This window comes from Ochlerotatus camptorhynchus, unplaced genomic scaffold (assembly GCF_037179485.1).
Source record: "Ochlerotatus camptorhynchus isolate MF236.1 unplaced genomic scaffold, CSIRO-AGI_Acam_v1.1 ptg000033l, whole genome shotgun sequence".
Taxonomy (NCBI): Eukaryota; Metazoa; Arthropoda; class Insecta; order Diptera; family Culicidae; genus Ochlerotatus; species Ochlerotatus camptorhynchus.
The window spans coordinates 1,128,857-1,152,830 of NW_027040524.1; the positions used below are offsets into that span (position 1 = coordinate 1,128,857).

The window sequence follows — 23,974 nt, forward strand, 5'->3', positions numbered from 1 at the left end:
TTCAAAGATATTGTTGAAAAAACGAAAAAAAAAACACAATTTTTGAACTTTAATATCTCCCGAAGCGCAAAAAATCGAAACCTGAAATTTTCAGTAAAAATTAAGCAATACTCGATAAACAAAATATCTAATTTTGAGAGAGGTATATTCTGGTGTTTTTTAGAATTCTTCATTTTAGTGTAACATGGTTTTTTTTTCTATAATTTTTTTAATACATTGAACTTGTGTTTTGAAGACTTGACGACTTTGGCAAAGTTGTTTGTCTTGATAAAATAAACAACTCTTCCTAAGACGTTAAAACTTCACAGCCTACTGTTTTCAAGTTAAATGGAAATACAAAAAAAATCTGAAAATAAGTGTTTTAATTTTAAATATATTGATTAAATGCATATACCTCGAAAACAGTAGGCTGTGAAGTCTTAACGTATTAAGAAGAGTTGTTTATTTTATCACGATAAACAGCTTTGCCAAAGTTGTCAAGTCTTTAAAACGCCATTTCAATGCATTAAAAGAATTTATAGAAAAAAAATCATGTTCCACTAAAATGAAGAAATCTAAAACACTCCAAAATATACCTCTCTCAAATTTTAATATTTTTTTTTATTGAGTATTGCTTAATTTTTGCTGAAAATGTCAGATTGCGATTTTTGCGCTTCGGGAGATATTAAAGTTCAAAAATTGTGTTTTTTTTTTCGTTTTTTCAACAATATCTTTGAAATTTGAAGCTTAATCCAGTATGTTTCTTGACAGAAGTTATTAATTTAATGCATTTGCATAAGAGAAAAATACAACATTATATGGCTGTAAGCAAAAAAACCGAAACAGAAAGGAAAAACCATATTTTCAACATTTTTTTAACTCCATATAACTTGGAACCAGTAGGCTGTGGAAATTTCACGTCTTTGAAAGAGCTGTTCATTTTGTCAAGATAAACAACTTTGCGGAAAACATCAAGTCTCCAAAACGTCAGAGAAAGAAGTTTGATTGTGGCGCCATCTTTGCGAAAGAGTTTTGAACTATTTGTTTATGTCAATAGATGGTCCTTATTATGATGAGAAACTTTGCCCAAGGCACCAAGTCGCGGAAATGCTTCGTTTCGGAGTTATTAATTTTGCTCCGCTAGGTTGTATTCCTGGCCCAGTGCCAGTTTGCATTGAATGAAAGCAGAACAGAAAAGCATAATGCATGATTTTATTACGAGCACTATTTTCTTTTTACAAGAACAATTCATTTTTTTTTTTTAATTTCAGGGCAAATGTATACTCCTATTCTACGGGTGCAACCGATGAATTTTACAAACATTTGGAAAAGTTTTGAATGGTACATTAACCTTTATGAAAGGTTATGCGTGATTTCAACTTTTTTGTCCTAGAACTGTTACCATTCCATGTATTTCGACCAATGGAATGGTGAGGAAGCACACTCTTTACAGCTTGTGACATCCGCAGAAAATGCAGCGGCATTTTTTTCTTGGTTGGAGTTATTCACGAAGGTTTAAGGCTGACTAGTAAATTCTGATTCTTTTCTATGTTGTAGAAATAAACCGCACATTTACACTTCTGACAAGTTGCAACTGAATGCTTATAATTGTTTTAAAATAACTGTTTCATGGCCAACTAGCTTTATTGCGCTTACTTATATAGCAATATAAGGATTTATTTTTGGGTCTTATAACGGCAATTCATATTGCTTTTTTTATACTTCAAGGCAATCATAAAACCATTAATAAATGAAAATAGCATAAGCATCAGTTGGTTTTTTTTATAAGCTTTATAGGGGTTTTGTAGATAGCTATAAAATGTGCCATGACTTGCATTGTATATGACCGTCATAAAGCTGTAGGTAATGGTTGCAGCTGCAATAAAACCTTTATAAATTTTGAATATAGCCAAGCAGCTCTAGATTTGTTACTTGGGTAGGGAACTTCGTTGCAGTTAGTCAGAGATCTTCATTCGAAAAAGCTCCATGAACTTTTTGGGGTTTCGAGAACTTCGTTAAATTTCAAGGAACTTTCCAGATGTTCAAGAATATTTGTAGATGATAGGTGCTTTTCCAGAAGTGCAAAGTTGTTCAGAGATCTTCGTATAATTAGGAGAGATCGACAAAATATGGAATTTGGAATAAATTCAGGAAACCTCGTAGAAGTTGAGGAAATTGAGTAAAACTAAAGGGGGTTTTGTAGATGTTCAGGAAATATTGCATAAATTTCAGCATATTCTTTCAGACATCTTTCCTAGACAGCATGAAATATTCAAAAGATCTCGATATAGATAAAGATAGCAGCAAAGTTCTCTCGATATTTTTACAAGACTTCAGACTGATCAAGCCACCGTTGAGCAATTCGATTTTCTTACACCCAACCGCCGAGCAAGAAGGCATCGTGTTAATAAAGGATCTTGACAGGAGCTGTGGTCCAGACAAAATTCCAGCATCCTTCAATAAGCTGCATCACAATGTCTTCTCTGATTTATTGCGAGATATCTTCAAGAATTCCATCGATACAGGACATTTTCCTGATTTCTTGAAGACTGGCAAAGTAATTCCCTTGCCCAAGGGAGGTGACAGTACACTTGCCAGTAATTATAGGCCAATATCAATTCTGTGGTGTTCTATACAGTCATTAGTATGGATTCCGCTCCGGATCAAGCACTTTAACTGCGGCCAATGAACTAGTTGATGACAATCCATGGGTGTGCTTTTTCTGGATTTGAAAAAAGCGTTCGATAGATTGACTACGACATTTTGTTACGAAAAATTGATTTCTATGGTATTCGGAGAGCAGCAAACACTTTGATAAGAAGCTATCTATCATCAAGAATGCAATTCGTAGTTGCAAATGATGCCTGTAGCAGTCTTCTAAACACAACCGTTGGATTACCTCAAGGAAGCAACCTGGGACCTCTCTAATTCTTGATATATGTCAACGATCTTCCTAAAATTGGGTTGCATGGAAAGCCACGTCTTTTTACATATGCATCTACTGACTCAAATTAGGTTATCCAACAAATGACGGATTACATGTAGAATTTACAGCTATACTTTGCCGAAAACTTGATGTCTATCAACATATCAAAAACGAAGTACATGATTTTCAAATCCACCCGGGCTAGACCACCTGTAAACCTTGCTTTAGTTGTCAACTCTGAAACGATAGAGAAAGTTTAAGCATTCAAGTACCTTGGATTAACATTTGATGCCAATATCACCTGATATAGCCACATAAGCCATCTTCAGACGAAAATCAGCTCAACTTGCGGTCTTCTGCGGAAAGTTTCTAAATGCCTGCCAAGGAAACAAATGCTTACCATGTATCGTGCTTTTGTCCAGTCTATCCATGTACTTCAATCTGGGGGGCTGCCAGTAAATTCAAAATCATGTCACTGCAAACCATCCAAAACCGTTGTTTGAAAGTAGTTTACCAGAAACGTCGTTTGCATTCTACACTCAGCTTGTATCAAGAGGCAGCTATATCAATATATATATCAGCAAGCTCAGCATAGTCACTTCACCAGAACTAAGTCCAACCTAACGATAGCAAGAGCAAATACCGAACTTGGTAAAAGGGCGTTCTCATACTATGGAAAAAAGCAGTACAACCCTCTTCCAGCAGAAAGAAACTTTAAAAAGTTCAAAGATACTGTGACGCGTTTAATAAGAAGCAAACTTCAGAACTATACACGTTAAATGAATTCAGTGACTAAAAGCTAGCCAGCTAGCCCCTTCAAAGAGATCCATTCTCACTGGGGGTGCAAATCTGCCAATTCCACTGCCTGCAAACTTTTTATGTCCTATGACCAGTTCAACAAAACAAATTGCAAACCCCACATCGAGAAACTATTTCGGCACCGACATAGCAGAACAGACATCAAACACCTAGGATCTAACCAGACATCGATAGCCTCTGGGAATAATAATCGGGTCTACGGACTAGTAGGACACCAGCCCTCTGTCAGCTAACAAGACTGCTATCCCAAGTAACATTGCAAGTTTTATGGAGGTTTTAAAGCATGCTACAAGTCTAAATCATGGTCTACAGAACCCTTATAAAACCGAAATTGTTACTTGGGATCAGGCATACCAAAAGTACCGCCTCATGGCAGTATTCCAACGGCTGTCGCTTTCTTTTTCGTACGACAGCCTTGAGATTGAGCTATAAGTGACAGCCCACAGTGAGGCTGTTATACGACTTGCAACGTTGCCGTCTTGTGCAGTACACGACAGCTCGTTCTTAGTCATGTATTTTGTTCGTTCGGCTATGACAGCCTCGGATGGTCATTCGTAACGTTCCTCGTACATACAACAAGCAGTCCGTCAAACTGCCGATTCGTTGCTGCTGGCTTTGAAATTTTGTTTGTATGTCGTAAGACTGCTACTACAGTACCAGTGTGGCGCCGGAGCTCGTTCGGTTGCTATCACGTTCGTGCTGCCCATTGCAAAATTTTCATCCGATATTCTTTTAAAAACGACGGTCTCCGGCGAAAAATATAAGCCTACCCGACACCAACCTGACTTCTACCAAACCCCAACCCGATGTTGGTCCGACATTGACCCGACATAAACACATAATTGACCCGACATCAACCCGACATTTGGTTGACGTCGACCGTAAATTGACCTTACATTGATCCGACATCGGGCCGACATATCTGTTCGGGATCATTCTTCTGGGTTTCTTCCATACTCTACTGCCGTATATCAATTGTATATAATGTCTCGTGACAGCCTTTTCGTGACAGCCACTTGGGTAAGCTGAGGGATGTCGTCGGTTTGTGAAGGCTGTTATGACGACAGAAACATTGAGAATCTGGTCATATGAAATGTATAAATACAGCCCATTCGGTTCACTACGTTCCAAGCACGATGATTTTAGCAAAGCGGGTATAGATGCGACTGTTCTAATACAGCTTTCATTCGTTGGTGCGTACGCTGTTGCCAATACACTTCGAATTCAGATCTGAACGTACAGTAGCAAGCGGTAGTAAAGCACACAAAGCAACAGTCAATACAGGTATAAACCAACTGTCGTGAGGAGGCTGTACTTTTTGGAAGCCTGCTTGGGATATGTCTGGCCGAAGACACCGGTGATACTGCGCCCCTTAATTTTGTGCAACATATGGTTCCAGTTTTCGATTATCCATGACTCCGTTGACAACGGGAATTCTGACGAGGCATCCACTGCCTCTGGGACTATCTGTGAGGTGTATCCGTCTACCAAACGGAGCGAGACCCTTCGCAGGTTCTCACCAGACATCCACCGTCTCAAGTTTTGAGGATCTCCAACTGTTTAAAAAATCAACGTTCTTTCAAGACTGTGTGTCTTCTTTTTCTTTTCTGTATGTTCTTCAGGAAGTACCGTCATCCGGGGGGAAATAGATCATAATGCGTTGCACTTTCAATTGTCATGTATAACATGGTTGGTGGTCGATATCAGGAGAAATCTTAAAATTATATCATCATGAGCAGGGTTGCTTCCACTCACTTGCGATAAAAAAAAATATTTTTCGGAATTATGCAATCATTATATGATATAATGATTTGTTGTACTTGTAAATAACAAGAAGAGGGTGTAAATTATGTGTTTGATTCATAAAACCTGTTAATTTTGCTTTCAGGGCGTCACAATCAGCGATCTTATGATTCGTGAGCGTTCACTCTGAGTGAACGCTCACGAGTCGTAAAATCGCTGATTGTGACGCACTAAAAGCAATATTGACAGATTTTATGTGTCAAACACATACTTCACGACCTCTTCTTGTAGCTTACAAATTCTAATTATCATTATACCATCTCATGATTTCATAATTCCGAAAAACATTTTTTATAGTGAATGATTGGAAGTAACCCTGATTCATGAGACTCCAATGATTGCCATGATGTGTTTTTCCTAACAAAAAAAAAATATTGCATAAATTAAAATTTTATAGGGCACTCGAGGCATAACAGCAATTTATAAAATAACTAACATTTTGTATGGCTCGAGTGACACTGCGATAACAATCACGTCTACTGAGGATTCATATATCTAAAAATATAATTTATCAATGAAACAGTCATCGGTCGTCATTGAAAAGCAATGCAACTTTGTTCTGTCAATCTAATTGAAACTTTTATTGGCTCTGTTGCCTTAAGAATGTTAGCTATAACGGCCTCTTTTCTGATTTTTAACCCTCAATCTATGGAATCGACACGGAAACTATGTTTTAACGAAATTTTTAGAACAGTATAAAGAACATTATGCCGTAGACTAGACATTTTTATATCATGTGAGTGGAAAGTTCGTAGAGCAAATTCTGCACTTTTTAAGATATCTTCGAGCTTGAAACTAAGTCAAACTTCAATAAAATCACTTTGAATAGTCAACCTTTGGTCACAAAGTTGGTAGATAACATATTAAGCTTTTGCTATGAAAGTTGTTGCAGCAGTTTTCGTTGTTTCAGTCTCGAGATACAAATATTATAAGCCGTAAATTGCCTTAAAAACATAAAATTAACTTGAAGCACCGATTTTGTTCAAAATTTGCACAGAAGTTCAAATTAACATGACGAACAGTAATCACGGTTGACCCGGTGAATCCCGAACATTTCTGTTAAAATAAACAGGTCTAATACCCACCTTAAACAAACAATTTCACCACTCAAATAAAGTACTCAAAAATTGAAGAAACATTCCAAAAGATATCAAAATACTACACTCAATAGTTTCGTCGCAAAAGGTCATCTCCCACTTTTTTTTTATTTCGTCCCATTTCGTCCAAGCTGTTTAAAAGTTGTAATCCTTAACCTCGAGTAAGCCGCAAACAAATTGGCTCCCGTTCTACTAATTATAGTTAAAATAAAAAGTGTATATATATATTGAATAACAACTCTAACGGCGCCGGTGGTGTAGTGGTAAGCGTGATTACCTCTCACCCCAGTAGGCCTGGGTTCAATCCCAGTCGGCGCCGCCGGGATGTTCTGAGGCATAACATCTCTGATCACGCCTTCCTTCGGATGGGAAGTAAAGCCGTTGGTCCCCGGTTCATGAGTTGATGGGTCGATAGGTAGGGTCCAGGTGTTGCCTTCCTGGCACGTCGGTAGCATTGGTGCTCAGCACGGAAAACAATATCGACGGAAAAAACAAACCAAAGGAAAAAAAAAAATGAATAACAACTCCGCAAAGCTTACGCAATTGAACCTTGACAAATAAATTAATTTAAAAAAAATCAGCAATCAACTAAATTTTCAATAGCGTCCAAAAATATCCATAAGTACTGTCCCAATGACGCGTTCATCTAGATAAAATTGATAAATAGTGCAAGGTCCCATTAGGGACATAAAAAAGCCAAAGAAGAAGACCAGTGACCAGTACGCGAAAGACGTGTGAGTGGAAGACGAAACATTCAACTAGAACAAGTTCTGCTGGGGCCTTCCTTAGTTCAGTCGTGAAAGGCTCAGCTACAAAACAAGACCATGCTGGAGGTGGCTGGGTTCGATCTCCGGATCGGTCTAGGAATTTTTCGGGTTGGAACATTTCTCGACTTCCCTGGGCATAAGAGCATGATTGAACTTGCCACTCAATTATACTAATGCAAAAATGGCATCGAAAGCTCTCAATTAATAACTGTGGAAGTGCATCAAAATACTAAGTTGAGAACACGCAATAAGCTTAAAAGCGAAGCAGAAGAAGAAGAAGAAGTTCTGCTAAAGCCTCGGACTGACAATCAAACGATTCACCAATGGGGAAAACATGACAAAGAACTAGCAGTAATTTTCACAATATCCTATCCCCAACGTATTAAATTAACAAAACAACAAACCGAAAATCCAATAACCCATCTTTGGCTTTCCCATAAGTGTTTTTATTTTCTCTGCCTCTTTCCTGACCCACTTGCCACTGCAATAGGTTGACTTACTATGTAGGGTAGGATGGTCAAAAACGCATCCACGGGGTAAAATGGCCCCAAACTGTTGTTCATAGCTTCGTGAATTTATCAAGCAGAGCATTGCTGGTTCAGTACTTGAACCAGCATTCTGGCACATATCATCCCATAATTATCAACGAGAAACCACGCGGCACCATTTTACCCCCGGGGTGCATTATGCACTGTTCTCCCCTAATATAACCGGGCGACACGTAGCAAACATTCGTCTTGGAGCGCACGTTCGTCGTCGTCGTCGTCGTCCAGATCCAGACCGTCTCAGCCACCAAGAAGACAGTGCACTCGGTTTGCCGCGTACCATCGATTCCGGTTTGGCATTTTCGCCAAACGGTATTGCGAGCCATAAATTGCTCACAATGGTTATACGACTCCATGTGACAACTTTCATCCTGGGACCAGGTTCTCTAGCTACACCACAGTTAAGCAATATGCATTATGAATGGAATGGGAATTGTGGCACGTCTTCGATCATAGTGCGGCGTAGGCCGTCAGGCACCGTTGAATAAATCATCCTCAGGGAGCGTATTCGAAGTGCGCAAAGAGGATCCGCTTTTGATTGAACTCGGTTTTCGTGACCCGGGTGAAATGCTTTTATGACAAAGGAATGCAAATTGGTTGCTTATGCAAGTATGATTTTGATTGACTGCGAGAATGTTAGTTGATGAACGGGGGAAAATTATGAGATAGGGCTCGTTTCATTTAGATAAAATTGATTTGCTACTTGTATTTTCCCAATTCCGCAAAACACTCCTTTATCCGATTGACTGCTGCGAAGCTCACACCTTTCGGGCCCAGGATTATCCCTTTATCAAAAGGAAGGTAAATCTTCCAATCCCAAACTTCCCGGCAAGCTTTCCCTTCCAAAGAAGTTCAACCCTTCAAATCTCTCCAGGATCGAGCAAAAAAATAAACTCCCGCTTCCCAGCCCAGTGTTTATCCGAGCAAACAAATTCCGAGTGACTTTTACCTTAAGCCGTTGTTGCTGGGAGTTTTTTGTTTTGTTTTGTTTAATAAAGTCTTCGGAGCGTAGCCATTTGCTGTGAAGTCTGTTTTTTTCCAAGCAGATAAAATAACCCCTGACTTGGCTCTTTTCCCATTTGTGTTTCGATTTCTGGGAATTGCGAAAGATAAAGGACAAAAAGGATATGTCGTTTATTCGCCTTCCGAAACAAGACGTATGTGAGTGATAACAGCACACGGTTCATGCTACCAGCCGGAATTCATTGAGTTGTTACGCATGGCGACAAGTATTTCTGCGAACATTGTTTGAATTCGACAAGGGCAACCCGACCCGCATACCTGAGTCGAAGTTGCGAAGGTTGGTGCTACTGGAGCGGATGATGCAGAAGCATTCTTTTTCCAGAGAAGGCTGGTATGCGTACCGACATGTGAATGCGTTGATAAAAGTTATTTTCAAATTTACAGGGACAGGATTATAGTGTTTTTCTTTGCGAATCAGAGGCAGCGCTGTGTTAAAGTAAAATATTATCAATGTTGCGATCGATGCTGGGCAAACTCAACTCATATTTATTGGAGATCACACATTGTCTTGGGACTTCCCTTAGCTCAGTTGAAGAAGGTGCATTTATAAAGCAAGACCATGCTGGAGCGGGCTGGGCTCGATTCCCGGTCGGATCTAGGTATTTTTCGGGCTGGAAATTTTCTCGACTTCCCTGGGCATAGAGTACAGCAATCCCTCCATTTATGGTACCGACTTCAACGACTCCAAAACAAAATAATGAGAGAAGTTCCTCAAGTGTTTTAACGTTAGATTTGAGTAGTTCCACGCCAGCTGACACATAATTATTTACTAGGGAAAATGTACCGGAATACGTATTTATTTATTAAAGAAATCATAGCTTGAAAACGGCTCTTATGATCAAAATTACGTTTGAGACAAAGTTGTGGAAAACTGGATTGTTGTGGAAAAAAAAACTGTCATAAACTTCATTAACAAATGAAGTGCCTTTTTAAGGTTTATGAACTTATGTTTAGCCTCGCAAAATTACTAACTTTTATTAAATAAACACTATGGACATTTCAAAATTGACCTAAATCGAAGATCGTCAACTTTTACCCTTAAAATATTGGTTGACAGTTTTTCTGCACTTTTGAATGAAAAACGAGCAGAACATGATCTATACGGGCAAAGAGCAATACTTCTTGCGTAGCTTTTCAAAAGGACCGATGTAACAGATCTACAATTTTGAGAAAATTAAAATTGAATTTCGACAGATTATTATTTTAACTGGTAGAAATAATACATTCCGCAATATTACTTTTAACGTAGTCAGTGGAAAATAACGTTGAAAATTTAGTAGGAACGACAAAAGCACAATCACAATCATTACAATAAATAAATAAAAAAAAAAACTTGACTAGTCAAGATGTACATCGGACGTGTTACATTGGACGATTTTTCTAAATGACATAATAATGAGTGTTGCATTGGACGTTTTGTTCAACATGATACATACTAGCTTCCCTTTCACAGATTTCAAAATAGAGTACCTAACCGCCTAATCTCCTACTTGAAATTTCTGAAATCAAAAAAATGTTTTTGATGCCAAGTGTCTTAAAAATGCATGAAACGTCGAGATTTGGTGTTATCTCGAAATTTTTTTTTTTTTTTTCAAAAATCGACTTTCTGGGACTTGGAATTTTTTTCATGAGTTCTATATGGAATATAGAAGATTGATGAGTCGGCTTCTAAAACTGTTCACAATTGTCTCCAACCTGCTTATATATCGAATTAAACCACCATTTAGGATCTAATACGAAATAATTCCCTAGGCTGGTCCAATTATTCTTCATTAGGGTGGTCCAAAAATCAAAATAGGTATGTGATCGCGCACGGATGGGCCCCAATTTGTAGGTTGTGTGATAGTTGAAAATAATGATTTACGATCGATTTACTGACCGTCCTGCCATGGCGGAGGTAAAAGTACTACAGACGTTTATTTACTGTAACATAACAACAACAGTACATAATAAGCTATAACGAAAAGTGGTGACATCTATGGGTAGGCACAGTGCCTATTTTATGTTAAGGGTAGAGGCAGTAGTAGTCGTCTGCATGAACGGTATGTAAAAACCATTACTTTTTACCAAACGCTTGTATCTGAAAATATCATCATGTTGTGTTTTGGAATTTTTAAGAATCCAAACTGCAAAACATTTGATGATATTACTTTTTAGTATCTGAGACCACCTAAAATAGAAGCATAGACAGACATAAATCGTAGAATAATTCCGAAAATTGTACAGGACAACCGTTAGTGCTGTTTAGTTTACAGTACAATCAGACGAAAGTACAATGACTTTTTTTATCATATCCACCTAATACGGGACAACCCTTTATATGTGTTTCTTTTAAATTCCTACCCTATAGAGGTGCCAAAAAAGTACCCGCATAAAGCATATTGTTTATCTGGCTTCCTTTTGGGTATTAATTAAAAAACACACACTAACAAGTGTTCTCCTACAGGCAAGCAACGGTCTCAAGTAAGGAATTCCAATAAAAATGGCACATTTTGGAAAAGACTTCATACCACTCAGGTATGGATGATGATTTTTTTAAAATAGCTATTTCGGAAATAGAAAGATTGGCGTTATTGGAGTTTAATGAAAAACAAATTAGAGAGCAACACCACCGTGGTGATTACCGAGAGGTTCTACAACTTGTCATTTTATATTTGGGTGGAAAAATCGATGAAAAATTACAAATAAGAGCTCCTGGTGCGTTCCACAATGCAAGGTGGATGGCCAAAATAATTTATTCTTTGAAAATGTTTATTCTTCGGCATGAATTTGCTTTACCAGATAAAACTAAAAATCAACTAGCTCGATTTTGTGTGTTCATTGTAAAAATTTATTTGAAAGTTGGTTTCTTTCTCCGTGTGCTGCGATGACACCCAACAACGATCTGAACCTGTTAAAAATATTGAAGGAATATGAAACTGTTGATGAAGACGTTGCGAAAGCAGTACATAAAGGAATTTTAACTCACTTGCAATATTTGGAAAACAGCCTTATCGGACTATGTCTGTTCGACGACAAAGGGCTACAAAATGGTGAGTTGACAACCTGGAAGGAGCGGAATACCTAGCCCTGGTCCTCACAAGTTCCTACTTCACGCCTCCTCGAGTCATATGATAACAAAAGACTACCAGCTGAAACATGGACACAGCTGGTTGGCGTAGCCTGGGCAATGTTGCCAGTCCGGTAATAGCAAAGTGAAGAGGTGCGACGCGAACACTGGCGCGGTAACCATATAGTACGTTGATAGAGGAAATGCTTCACCAAACCTGAGCGTCTGCTCACCATGGAGGTGCGGCTCAAAACGGCGTCTGTTCTCCATGTTAGGAGCGGCTGATCACCGTCCTAGTGCCAGCGTGGGACTCTAAACAGAGCTGTGCACGATGGTCCCCCGGCGAGACAGGGGGTTGGGGCAGGCCCAACAAGCCGCCCTGGAAAAAAAAAAAAACAAAGTTGCAAATACCGAAGAAAGAAATACGGATCGGAACAATCGGCACAGACCTACGCGACGAAATAAGGACTACGATTGGAAACTCGGAACATGGAACTGCAAATCGCTCGGCTTCCCGGGTTGCGATAGGTTAATCTATGACGAACTTCAACCACGCAACTTCGAAGTCGTAGCACTGCAGGAACTTTGCTGGACGGGACAAAAGGTATGGAAAAGCGGGCATAGAGCGGCTACTTTCTACCAGAGCTGTGGCACCACCAACGAGCTGGGAACCGGCTTTGTAGTGCTGGGTAAGATGCGCCAACGCGTGATTGGTTGGCAGCCGATCAACGCGAGGATGTGCAAGTTGAGGATTAAGGGCCGTTTCTTCAACTACAGCATCATCAACGTGCACTGCCCACACGAAGGGAGACCCGACGACGAGAAAGAAGCGTTCTATGCGCAGCTGGAGCAGGTGTACGACGGCTGTTCGCAACGGGACGTCAAAATCGTCATCGGTGACATGAACGCTCAGGTAGGACGGGAGGCAATGTATAGATCGGCAATCGGGCCAAACAGCCTGCATGCCGTTTCGAACGACAACGGCCAACGATGCGTGAACTTTGCAGCCTCCCGGGGTATGGTAGTTCGAAGGACCTTTTTCCCCCGCAAGCATATCCACAAAGCCACCTGGAGATCACCTGACCAACACACATAAAACCAAATCGATCACGTTCTAATCGACGGGAAATTCTTCTCCGACATTATCAACGTCCGCACGTACCGCAGTGCGAACATAGATTCGGACCACTACCTAGTTGCAGTATGCATGCGCTCAAAACTCTCGACGGTGCATAACACACGTCGAAGTCGAACGCCACGACCCAACATTGAGCAACATAGGAAGTTGCACTACCCACGGAAGAGCAGCTTGGCGCAGCTTCTCTTGAAGATGGCTGGAGGGACATCCGTTCCACCATAGGTAGTACTGCTGCTACGGTACTAGGTACTGCGATTCCGGACCGAAGAAATGACTGGTTTGACGGCGAAAGCAAACTGTTAGTAGAGGAGAAGAATGCAGCACGGGCGAGAATGCTGCAACACCGCACGAGATTGAATGTGGAGCGATACAAACAAGCGCGGAACAGACAAAACTCGGTTTTCCGAAGGAAGAAGCGTCAGCAGGAAGACCGAGATCGCGAGGCGATGGAAAATCTGTACCGCGTAAACGACACACGGAAGTTCTACGAGAAGCTAAATAGTTCGCGCAAAGGCTACGTGCCGCAAGCCGATATGTGCAAGGACTTGGACGGTAACCTTCTCACGAACGAGTGTGAGGTGATTGAGAGGTGGAAGCAGTACTATGACGAGCACCTCAACGGTGAAGCAGCAGAAAACGAAGGTGGCACGGCAACAGACCTTGGAGCACGCGCAGAAGACGACAGGCTACCGGCCCCTGATCTTCAAGAAGTTGAGGAGGAGATCGGTCGGCTGAAAAACAACAAAGCAACTGGTGTAGATCAACTACCAAGTGAGCTATTGAAATACGGTGGTGAAGCACTGGCTAGAGCGCTGCACTGGGTAATTGCCAAGATTTGGGAGGAGGAGATATCACCGGAGGAGTGGATGGAAGGTGTCGTATGCCCAATCTACAAAAAGGGCGACAAGTTGGATTGCTGCAACTACCGCGTGATCACACTGCTGAGCGCCGCCTACAAGGTACTCTCCCAAATTCTATGCCGCCGTCTGTCACCATATGCAAGAGAGTTCGTGGGGCAATACCAGGCGGGATTCATGGGTGCCCGCGCTACCACGGACCAAATTTTCGCGATTCGGCAGGTTCTGCAGAAATGCCGCGAATACAACGTGCCCACACATCATTTGTTCATCGATTTCAAATCCACATACGACACAATCGATCGAGATCAGCTATGGCAGATTATGCACGAGTACGGATTTCCGGATAAACTGACGCGATTGGTCAAGGCGACGATGGATCGAGTGATGTGCGTTGTTCGAGTATCGGGGACACTCTCGAGTCCCTTTGAATCTCGAAGGGGGTTACGGCAGTGTGATGGACTTTCGTGTCTGCTGTTCAACATCGCGTTAGAAGGTGTGGTCAGAAGAGCTGGGATAGACACGAATGGCACGATATTCAGGAAGTCCATCCAGCTCCTTGGTTTCGCCGATGACATTGACATTATGGCACGGAACTTTGAGATGATGGCGGAAACGTACATCAGACTGAAGGCTGAAGCTAGACGGATTGGACTTGCCATCAACGCATCAAAGACAAAATACATGAAAGCAAGAGGTTCTAGGGAAGACAATGTTAGCCTCCCACCCCGAGTTCAGATTGACGGTGACGAAATCGAGGTGGTCGATGAGTTCGTGTATTTGGGCTCACTGGTGACCGCCGAAAATGATACCAGCAGAGAAATTCAAAGACGCATTATGGCAGAGAATCGTGCCTACTTTGGACTCCGGAGGACGCTCCGGTCGAATAAAATTCGCCGCCGCACGAAGTTGACTGTCTACAAGACGCTGATTAGACCGGTGGTCCTTTACGGCCACGAGACCTGGACTATGCTCGTGGAGGACCAACGCGCCCTTGGTGTTTTCGAACGGAAGGTGTTGCGTACCATCTACGGTGGAGTGCAGATGGATGACGGAACGTGGAGGAGGCGAATGAACCACGAATTGCACCAGCTGCTGGGAGAACCATCCATCGTCCACATTACAAAAATTGGGCGACTACGGTGGGCTGGGCACGTCGTAAGAATGCCGCACGACGACCCAGTGAAAATGGTTCTAGAAAGCGACCCAACAGGAACAAGAAGAAGAGGCGCGCAGCGGGCAAGGTGGATCGACCAAGTAGAAGGTGACCTGCGGACCCTTCGCAGACTACGAGGCTGGCGAACTGTGGCCATGGATCGAGTAGAGTGGAGACGACTTCTTCGGACAGCAGAGGAAAACAAGGCCTTAGCCTTGGTAAGGTAAGTACTGTTCGACGAAAATGTTAGCGAAATTTGATGGTCAAATTTTTCCCACACATTCATTGGCAGTCTAGTGTTTTTGTATTACATACAATCATAGAAAGGCAATAGTTTGTATCGATTAACTCAATTTGTTTACATTTGTTACTTAAGACCTTTTGAAAAGCTACGGGAGAATTGATCGTTGCTGCTATGTATTGGTAACATATGGGTAACATGCAAGCATTTTCATCAATACATACACATCCAACTGTCAAAATTGTAGTCCCGCCATCATCTCTAGCATTTATTCCAAAGTCCTGGCGAATCAATAGAAAAGGGCCTATCAACATTGGTAAACTTCGAAATCATAGCAAGGTTTTGGAAGGTACTGAAAACTTCAGGTAAATTCGGCAAATTTCAGGAAAAAAATTGGGAATTTCAGAAACGTCTGTGAACGTCAAGACAGTCTGAAAACTTTAGGGAAATCTATGAACTTCAGTAAATTATACTTAATACAGGGAAGTCTGGGAAAATGTTCTGTCAACTTCAGTGAAGTTAGTGTATTTCAGGAAAAATACTGGAAACTTAAGTAAATTCTGCTTATTCCAATAAAATTCAATGAACTTCAGGAAATCTCTGAAAATATTAGGAAAGTCTGTGAATCTAAAAAAACTGAAAATTTCATAGACATCTCTGATCTTCCGGAACGATCTAAAAACGTGCAAAAAAGTAAAAGGGTCTGTGCCTAGGGGAACCGATAGGGCACGGAACAAATTTGAAGAAAATTTAGTTCTTTTAATTGATCGATCATCTATTATCTTAACTCTTTCCGTTTTTTTTTGTAGGCGTACCAAATTTGTAGTATTTTTTTTTTCAAAGAGAAAGTTGATGAAGAGAATCAATCAAAATCACTTCCATCCCTGCTTCCAAGTTTGGTTACAAGATTACAACTCTGGAGAGCATTTTGTGTGGTCGTTGGGGGCATGTGGTTCTGAATATGGACCAACAGGCAGATACATTCTATTCTAACCTTTTACTATAATAAGCTTGTTGGCTCAGAAAAGGGCCGTTTTGTTGCCAAAGTTGGGGATGATTTAACCTCCGAAACTGTACAGAGTTCGTCTGTCGCTTCAAAGCGTAGACGACATCGATGGCCGTGGCGTGTCCCGTATAGGTAACAGCATCACGGATCACATTTTCCAAGAACACCTTCAGCACACCTTGTGTTTTCTCGTAGATCAGACCAGAGACACGTTTGAAACCGCCACGGCGAGCCAGACGACTGCTTTTGCTGGTTCTGCTGTATGCTCACCACGGCGTCCGAAGCGAAAATGAGTTGAGGCTAGACAGCAGCGCTTTTTTTATATCTTTTCAGGTTAAAGCAGAATGATGTGCAACCAAGTGGTACTCGATTATGACGACGCAGGTAAGCTACAAAGACTCCTCCCATCATGAGTAGTTTGCTATCAAGTAGCGACATTGGCTCCTTTCCTTTTGTGCAGTTTGCCAATGTAAACACCTGGAAAGTTAGCGGCGCCGGTTGTGTAGTGGTAAACGCATTTGTACCCCTGCTTCCAGTTTAGTTACATGAGCATTTTGTGTGGTCGTTGGAGGTGTTTGGTTCTGAATATGGACAAACAGGCAGACGAATTCTATTCCTACTCTTTACTGTAACGAGCTTGGTGGCCCTAAAAAGGGCCGTTTTGTTGCCAAAGTTGGTGATGATTTAACCTCCGAAACCAAACAGAGTGCGTCTCTATCACTTCAAAACGTAGATGACATCCATGGCAGCTTACGCTTGGTGTGGTTAGTGTAGGTGATAGCCTCACGGATCTCATTTTTCAGGAAAACCTTCAGCACACCTCGTAGATCAGACCGGAGATACGTCAGACACCACCACGGTGAGCCAGACGACGGATGGTGGCTATCTCGAAGAATTTACGATAACGATTGGCACCTCCTTTGCCACGACCAGTCAATTGTTGCTTGTTGGGTTGTACAAGAGTGGACTAGCCACCACCTTCCTACTGCTGCTATTGCTATCCACGCCGTCCGAATCGAAAATGAGCTGATGCCAGACAGCAGCGCTGCTTTATATCTTGTCAGGTTAAAGCAGAATGAGGTGCAACCAAGTGGTACTCGACTATATGAGGACTGGGTCTGGGAAAAACGTTTAAAAGTGATAAAATTATCACTTTTTATGTGTACATTGGACAACGCTTGACATTACCACTTTTTCAATAGCTTCTTGTTGAAAATCATCAGTTGTTAAAGATGCGTACCAATATTTCTGATCGAAAGGTGATAAAATTATTGAAATAAGTCTAGGGGCAGATGAGTTATTAAGGTTCAAAATCTTTCATAATTTTGTTTCATGTTATTTCGAGTTTCACAAAGTGTACCCCCATATAGAAATGAAAGACGTAGTCCTACGTCAAAAAAATTGTGAACTTAGGGAACAACATGAAAGTTAAGTAAGCTTCAGGGAGCTTTTGTAAACTTACGAAAATTTAACGAGATTAAGAAAATTTTATCTTTGGAAAGTTCATGAACTTCAGAAAAATTCTACGACATTCAGGATGTATTTGAATTTTTGAAAAATTCTTCAAAATTCAAGGAAGACTGCAAGTTCCAAAATTAATCTGCTAACAATTCCTTTAAAAATATCTGTGAGATTCCTACAGTACAGTGCACATATACAAGAATGTTTTAAATGCTATAATACAATATTACAAACTTCAAGTATATTCTGCGAACTTCAAAATACATCAGATCACTTTGGAAAAATTCTACCAACTCCAAGGAAGTTCTAAGCCTTCGAGAAAATTATGTTAAATTAAGAAAGATTTAGAAATCTATATAAAAATTCGAATGTTCCGAAAACTTTTGAATATTTCAATACACTGCTGGAAAGATTTGAAAACCCAGATAACTTGTATAAACCCAAATAAAATTCTGCGAGCTTCAGGAAAGTTAAGCATATATTTGGAAAGGTCTGCAAACTTCAGGAAAATTCAGCAAACTTCAGGGAAAATCTGGAACTTTCAAGAAAGCCTGAGAACTTCAGTAAAGTCTGTGACTTGCAACAAAGTCTGTATTCCTATAAAACATAAACATAAACAAGTCCAATCATACTTCTATGCCCAGGGAAGTCGAGAAATTTTCCAACCCGAAAAATTCCTAGACCGGACCGGGAATTGAACCCAGCCACCTCCAGCATGGTCTTGCTTTGTAGCTGCGCCTTTTCCGACTGAGCTAAGGGAGGCCTCACAACTTAATAACGAATGTTTCATAATTTTCACGAATAGCGCTCCTAGCTAGTATGCACGAATTATTTACGTATGAGAACGATCGTTTTTGTACTGTTCACGAATAAACGAATGAGCAGTGTTTACGTCCGTACGAAATACAGTTCTTGTATTTTACGGATTATGTGTAATGTTGGTACTGCACCTGCCGACATGCAATACGAATGCGCATTAGGTTGATGCAAAATTTGAAATTTTCACTCCACAGTGCTCAAACGGTTCGAAATTGGGCCCTGATTAGCCTCCCAAAACTTGAACTCTTTTAGTGAGAAACTGACTTGGCACAAACCGTTTGAAGTTTATATGGAAATTACTATGGGAAAACAAAACTTTTTGTTCATTGTCTTCTAGCCTTTTTACAAATTGTACTTTTAACAAATTCTATTGCTATTCTTATGGGAATTTTTATCAGCTACAACTTTGCAGAAAATCGTTTTTCAGCCAAACGTCAAATTAAATAGTTATTAATTGTTTAAGAGATTGATAATCTTATGGCAAGATAAGGCAATTGTATTGTAGGCAACACTGTATTCTGTAGTGTAACTTAGTAGCCATGATTTTTGTCCTCTATTCTACCATAAACACCAATGTTGCCTGCTGCACAGTTGATTGAGCATAATCATAAGACATCAGTGACTTGAATCATTAATAACTTTTGTTTCTTACATTTGATCGTAAAGTGGTCTTTAACAAAGTTGTAGCTGAGAAAATTTTCAACAAGTTTAGCTATCATTTCCTAAAGTAGAGTGAACTGGTGAATTGTGAGATATATATGAAACGAAATTATGGTTTCACCATAGTAATTCCCATATAAACTTCAAATGGTTTCTGCCAAGTCAGTTTCTCACTAAATGAGTTCAAATTTCGGGAGGCTAATCAGGGCCCAATTTGGAACCGTTTGAGCACTGTGGAGCGAAAATTTTTTGCATCAGTCTAATGTGTATTTAACAAATCAATTGTTTCATCTACGAAATTCTGTGATTCTGAGAAATGAGCGTGAGAAAATTAACGAAAAAATATGTTCAGTATGGCGATGGGAGTCGATGAGGATCGCACATTCGGATTTGATTGCAGTTTTCTAAGTACAACAAGTATATACTTAAACATTTACAAAGTTCATACGTGCCTAGAACATTCACCAGTGCCATCTTACTGTTTGATTAAAGTCTTTGCCAGCCAAAAGCATAACGATCGTAAAATCACTGATTTGGCTATCCCCGAAATTGAATCCATTCGATTACCAATCTCTCGGTTACAGAAAGCCTTGTTGTTGTGCGTGCACGGATCATTCCCTCATACGGCAATCTAAGCGAAGCATTCCTGCTCAACTTCCAAAACAGCCACAAATTAGCATTCACAAATTGACTTGGCTGATTAGAGAGTCCCGGTTTTTGCCGTTCCTTCCTGTCTGCTGCGTGGTTGCTTCCGTTGTTGTCGGGTATTATAATAAGGATATATTTTATTCCAGTAACGTATAGCTCTTGTAACCATCGCAAGAATGAAACTACTACTAGCGTGGCTGCTAGCGGTGCTAGTGGTATGTACAACAACGACAAACAGGAAATGCGGGAATACGAACGAGCCGCACGAACTTTCCCTACGGTGTTGCACGGGCCCAGCATGCCGTAGATACCTAGGTACCCACCTACATACATTCATACAAAAGTGAGTTTAGCTTTAGGTCAGGTTGGATGGTGCGGAGAAATAAATAAGAACAAGATAAATGTGGTGGAAAACGAGAAAAAACTTGGCCGGCAGCTGCAGTGGCGTCTGGGAAATGCCACTGCTGGAAGGGGCCCAGTTGCCATAAGTACGAATTGTGCTGGCTGGGGTCGTTTGCCGGTGTAGATTGCTGTCACCTCCGAGGAGAAGTGTGTACCGAATTCCATTACGTGTCACAACGCAACAATTCCAAGAAATGGCATTCTCAAGTAGTAGCAGCAGCAGCAACAATATGATAACAAGGATGCTGGTCTTGACAGAAAGGGGTTTAGCTGCTTGCTCCGTCAGGGACGAATCCAAGATGTTCATTGTGGAACAATCATCCTCCTTTTCTGAAACGGTACACCTGAGCCAATCTTCGAACCCATTCCTTAATCCTCGACAAAACAGGACAGCACAACAAGTTGCGGCGGAGCGTACCGAACCGATGTCGGTGGTAAATTTGATGACAACCGACCGTTCAGAAGCAGCCGCTTTAGTGGCAGAGCAGCGAAGCGATACAGGCATCCTTGTAGGTTGCTTGGCTTGTTCATGCCAAGCGGAAAGGTGTACTGCCATCGCCATCGCCGCATAGCATAGCATACGAGCGAACGAACGAACGAGCGGAGAATTATGGTTATGAGACAAAGGGGGTAAGAAATTTGTATTTTCATCACTGCTCACCGACTTGGAACCTAGGGGAAATCTCCCAGTCCGTTGTGTTGCCCGGTGAAAGCGGACTATCTAATATATTCATCACGTTTCGCTTGTTTTGTTCACTAGCAGCAGTCGGTGGGGGGAGTGAATTCCGGTGAATTGTTGAAACCATGCTGCTGTTGGTTGTTGTCCTATTGTGGAGTCATGTTTCTGTTTTCCGATATGCTTGGTGACGTTAGATTTTTGGGTCAACTTAAGTTAGTGTGTAGCTTAAAATCAATGATTGAATCGAACGTAAATAGGGGAAATGGATGAAATGTCGGCCTAAGTGCCCCTAATTTGGGCCCATACATAAATGCAGCAATCGATTAAATTTTCAATAGCGGCCAAAAATATCCATTAGTACCGACCCAATGATGCGTTTATCTAGATAAAATTGATAAATAGTAGATTTTCCATCAGCTAACATTAGAGCCATTTCCCTTACAATGTCTAATAGCGCTCACGCATTCATGAGCGAACCGAGGCTGAAATTCAAATCTCAAAATACACCAATCCCGAATTATGCTCGGTTTTGCTAAGCACCATGTCGTATTATCCTCAATTTTAAATTCGGAAATAACTTTAATACGTCGATTTTGGAGTATTAAAGAAAATCTCGGATTTTCAACAGAACTCCGTCCGCTAAAACAAGATCACACCTTGTCAGAAGTACTAAAAGAAATTCTCAGAACTTGTCTTCAGAAAATTTTGGAATTTCTCATCGGGGGTTCTCTGGACTTCTCTTCGGAAGATCTCTGAACTTATCGTCAGACATTATTAGCACCTCTTGTCAGCAGTTCTTTGAATTTCTCAACGGTTTTGTGGACTTTTTCGTTGGAACTTCCGGAAATTTTAACAAAGTTCATTAGCTTCAGGGACGGTCTGTGAAATTTTCGTCAAAAGTTCTGTTTGCTTCTTCTCGAAAGTTCTGTAAACCTCCCGTCGGAACTCCAGGGAATTCAAATGAAGTTCTGTGAATTTCTCGGAACTTATCTTTTGAAGATCTCTGAACTTGTCGTTGGAAGTACTCTGAATTTCTCATCGAAAGTTCTCTAAACTTGAAGGATATAATGCCTGATATAATTACAGAATTCCCCCAAATGAAACACTCATAGTAACAATAGTGCATCAATATTCACAACAAACAAATCACTAATTTTCATTATTCTGTTTATCTTACAGGTAAGATCCAGTCATCAAACTACTTCTGTGTCGCAAACAGGAATCAAGTAGGTACATGCAGCATGAGCGGCAATCTTCAATAAACGGCATATTTTGCTGGATAAAGGGATGGCAGAACCCCTTCATAAGAAATGTAATACCTAGCAGGGAAAATGCTTTTGGTCAGTCCATGCCGGTACTGACGACGTACTGATAAAACAATATTAAAATGGGGAATATATCACAAAAGATCTAAGAAATGATCGCAGTGATGAATATGCCCAAATACGGAATAAAAACAACAACAAAAATGGTGACGTTGTGTACAAAACACGACCGCATGGTTGACATAGACTACGTTACAGTAGAAGTAACGTATGATTTGGGCCCCATGCACATATTTTTGATTTCCTGTTTAGTAAATCTTGGTTAAATTCAGGACCTCATAAAAATGCGAATACACATGCTATTACATTTCGTTCCTAAATTACAGATATGATATGATATCAGATATGAAGGTAGGACTTTCTTCAGGTGATCCCTTGAAGCACCCAACAATGGCCATCATGATGGCTGATATTCTCTATCACTTCAAAATTTCTAGAGCACAAATCTTAGACGCTGTTGTGACATCACTCATGAAATTGGGACTCCTTGTGTATAAGGTTTCCACAGCAATTCACCACTAAATTCAATTCGCGATACATCTTTGGTATACCGATTGAGCAAAAAAAAATACTAAATACTGCGTTTTGTGGACATACATGCATCATTTGGCATAAGAGCACGGGGCGTTTAATTATTTAAAAAAACAAATGCTTCGTCATTAATGTGGATGGTCCCTCATTTTATTTCCAAGGCTGTGTCCCGATTGGCGAGTTAAAAGTGATCGATGGAAAGCTATCGAATAACCCTCCTATTCGAGCGTAGTTATTTCTGACCGACTAGAAACTAAATTTGGGTAACCCTGGCTTAGTTCTGTTTGAAAATCAATCGATCGAAAACACCGGGATTTGCGAACATTGAAATTAACTTTTGAAAAGTCACGTTTAACCACAAGGTTGATCCAATTCGGAGTGCTTGCACCATCGAAGCCATCGGGAACGACGCGCAAGATTCGGTGTGCAAACTCGTAAAGGCTGCGGTTGACAGGAACTCTAAGAGCGGATGGGGATTGTTGCTTGAGGCAGCACGTGGTGATCTGTGCTGTCTGTTCGTGCCGGCATGAGCATTGAAGTATTCTGCGGAAACGACGACGTGGATTTTCAAGTTTCCAGGCGGGACAAACCGAGGTGAATTGGAGTGTGGGAATAGTATGGTCTGTGTTTTAGCTACATTGATACAAATCTTCCAGCTTTTGAAATAGTCGGACAGAACATCCAGGCCTGATTGAAGTTTTCTCGTTAGAGTACTGATCACTCGACCCTTATAGATGATGGGAGTGTCATCGGCAAACATTGACAAAATACCACCACCCGAAGGGGAGGAACATCTGACGTGCAGATGTTGAAGAAGATAGGACCAAGGAGGCTACCCATGAAGAATCCCAGCATCAACGTTGAACGTATCAGAATGAGAACTGATCAAGAAAACCTGGAATGATCTGCTCGACAAGTAGTTTTAGTAGTTAGTAGTAGTAGTAGTAGTAACCCGTGCGAGTTGGTGGATGGTAGAGTGGCCTTTCCTAGACCCGAATTGCTCTTTGAGAGAGATGTTATTATCATTTGAAAACACCAGCAGA

General features: G+C 40.8%; 2 protein-coding genes across 2 annotated transcripts in view; both read left to right on the plus strand.

The window, feature by feature from the left end:
• LOC135709260 (zwei Ig domain protein zig-8-like) overlaps positions 1 to 23,974 on the plus strand; it is a 575,709-nt gene that overhangs the window by 421,134 nt on the left and 130,601 nt on the right. The window lies entirely within an intron of this gene.
• Positions 13,487 to 15,328, plus strand: LOC135708777 (uncharacterized). Its single transcript, XM_065230920.1, has 2 exons — positions 13,487 to 14,455; positions 14,500 to 15,328. The coding sequence occupies exons 1-2, from the start codon at positions 13,593 to 13,595 to the stop codon at positions 14,576 to 14,578; spliced, it is 942 nt and encodes a 313-aa protein (XP_065086992.1). The 5' UTR covers positions 13,487 to 13,592; the 3' UTR covers positions 14,579 to 15,328.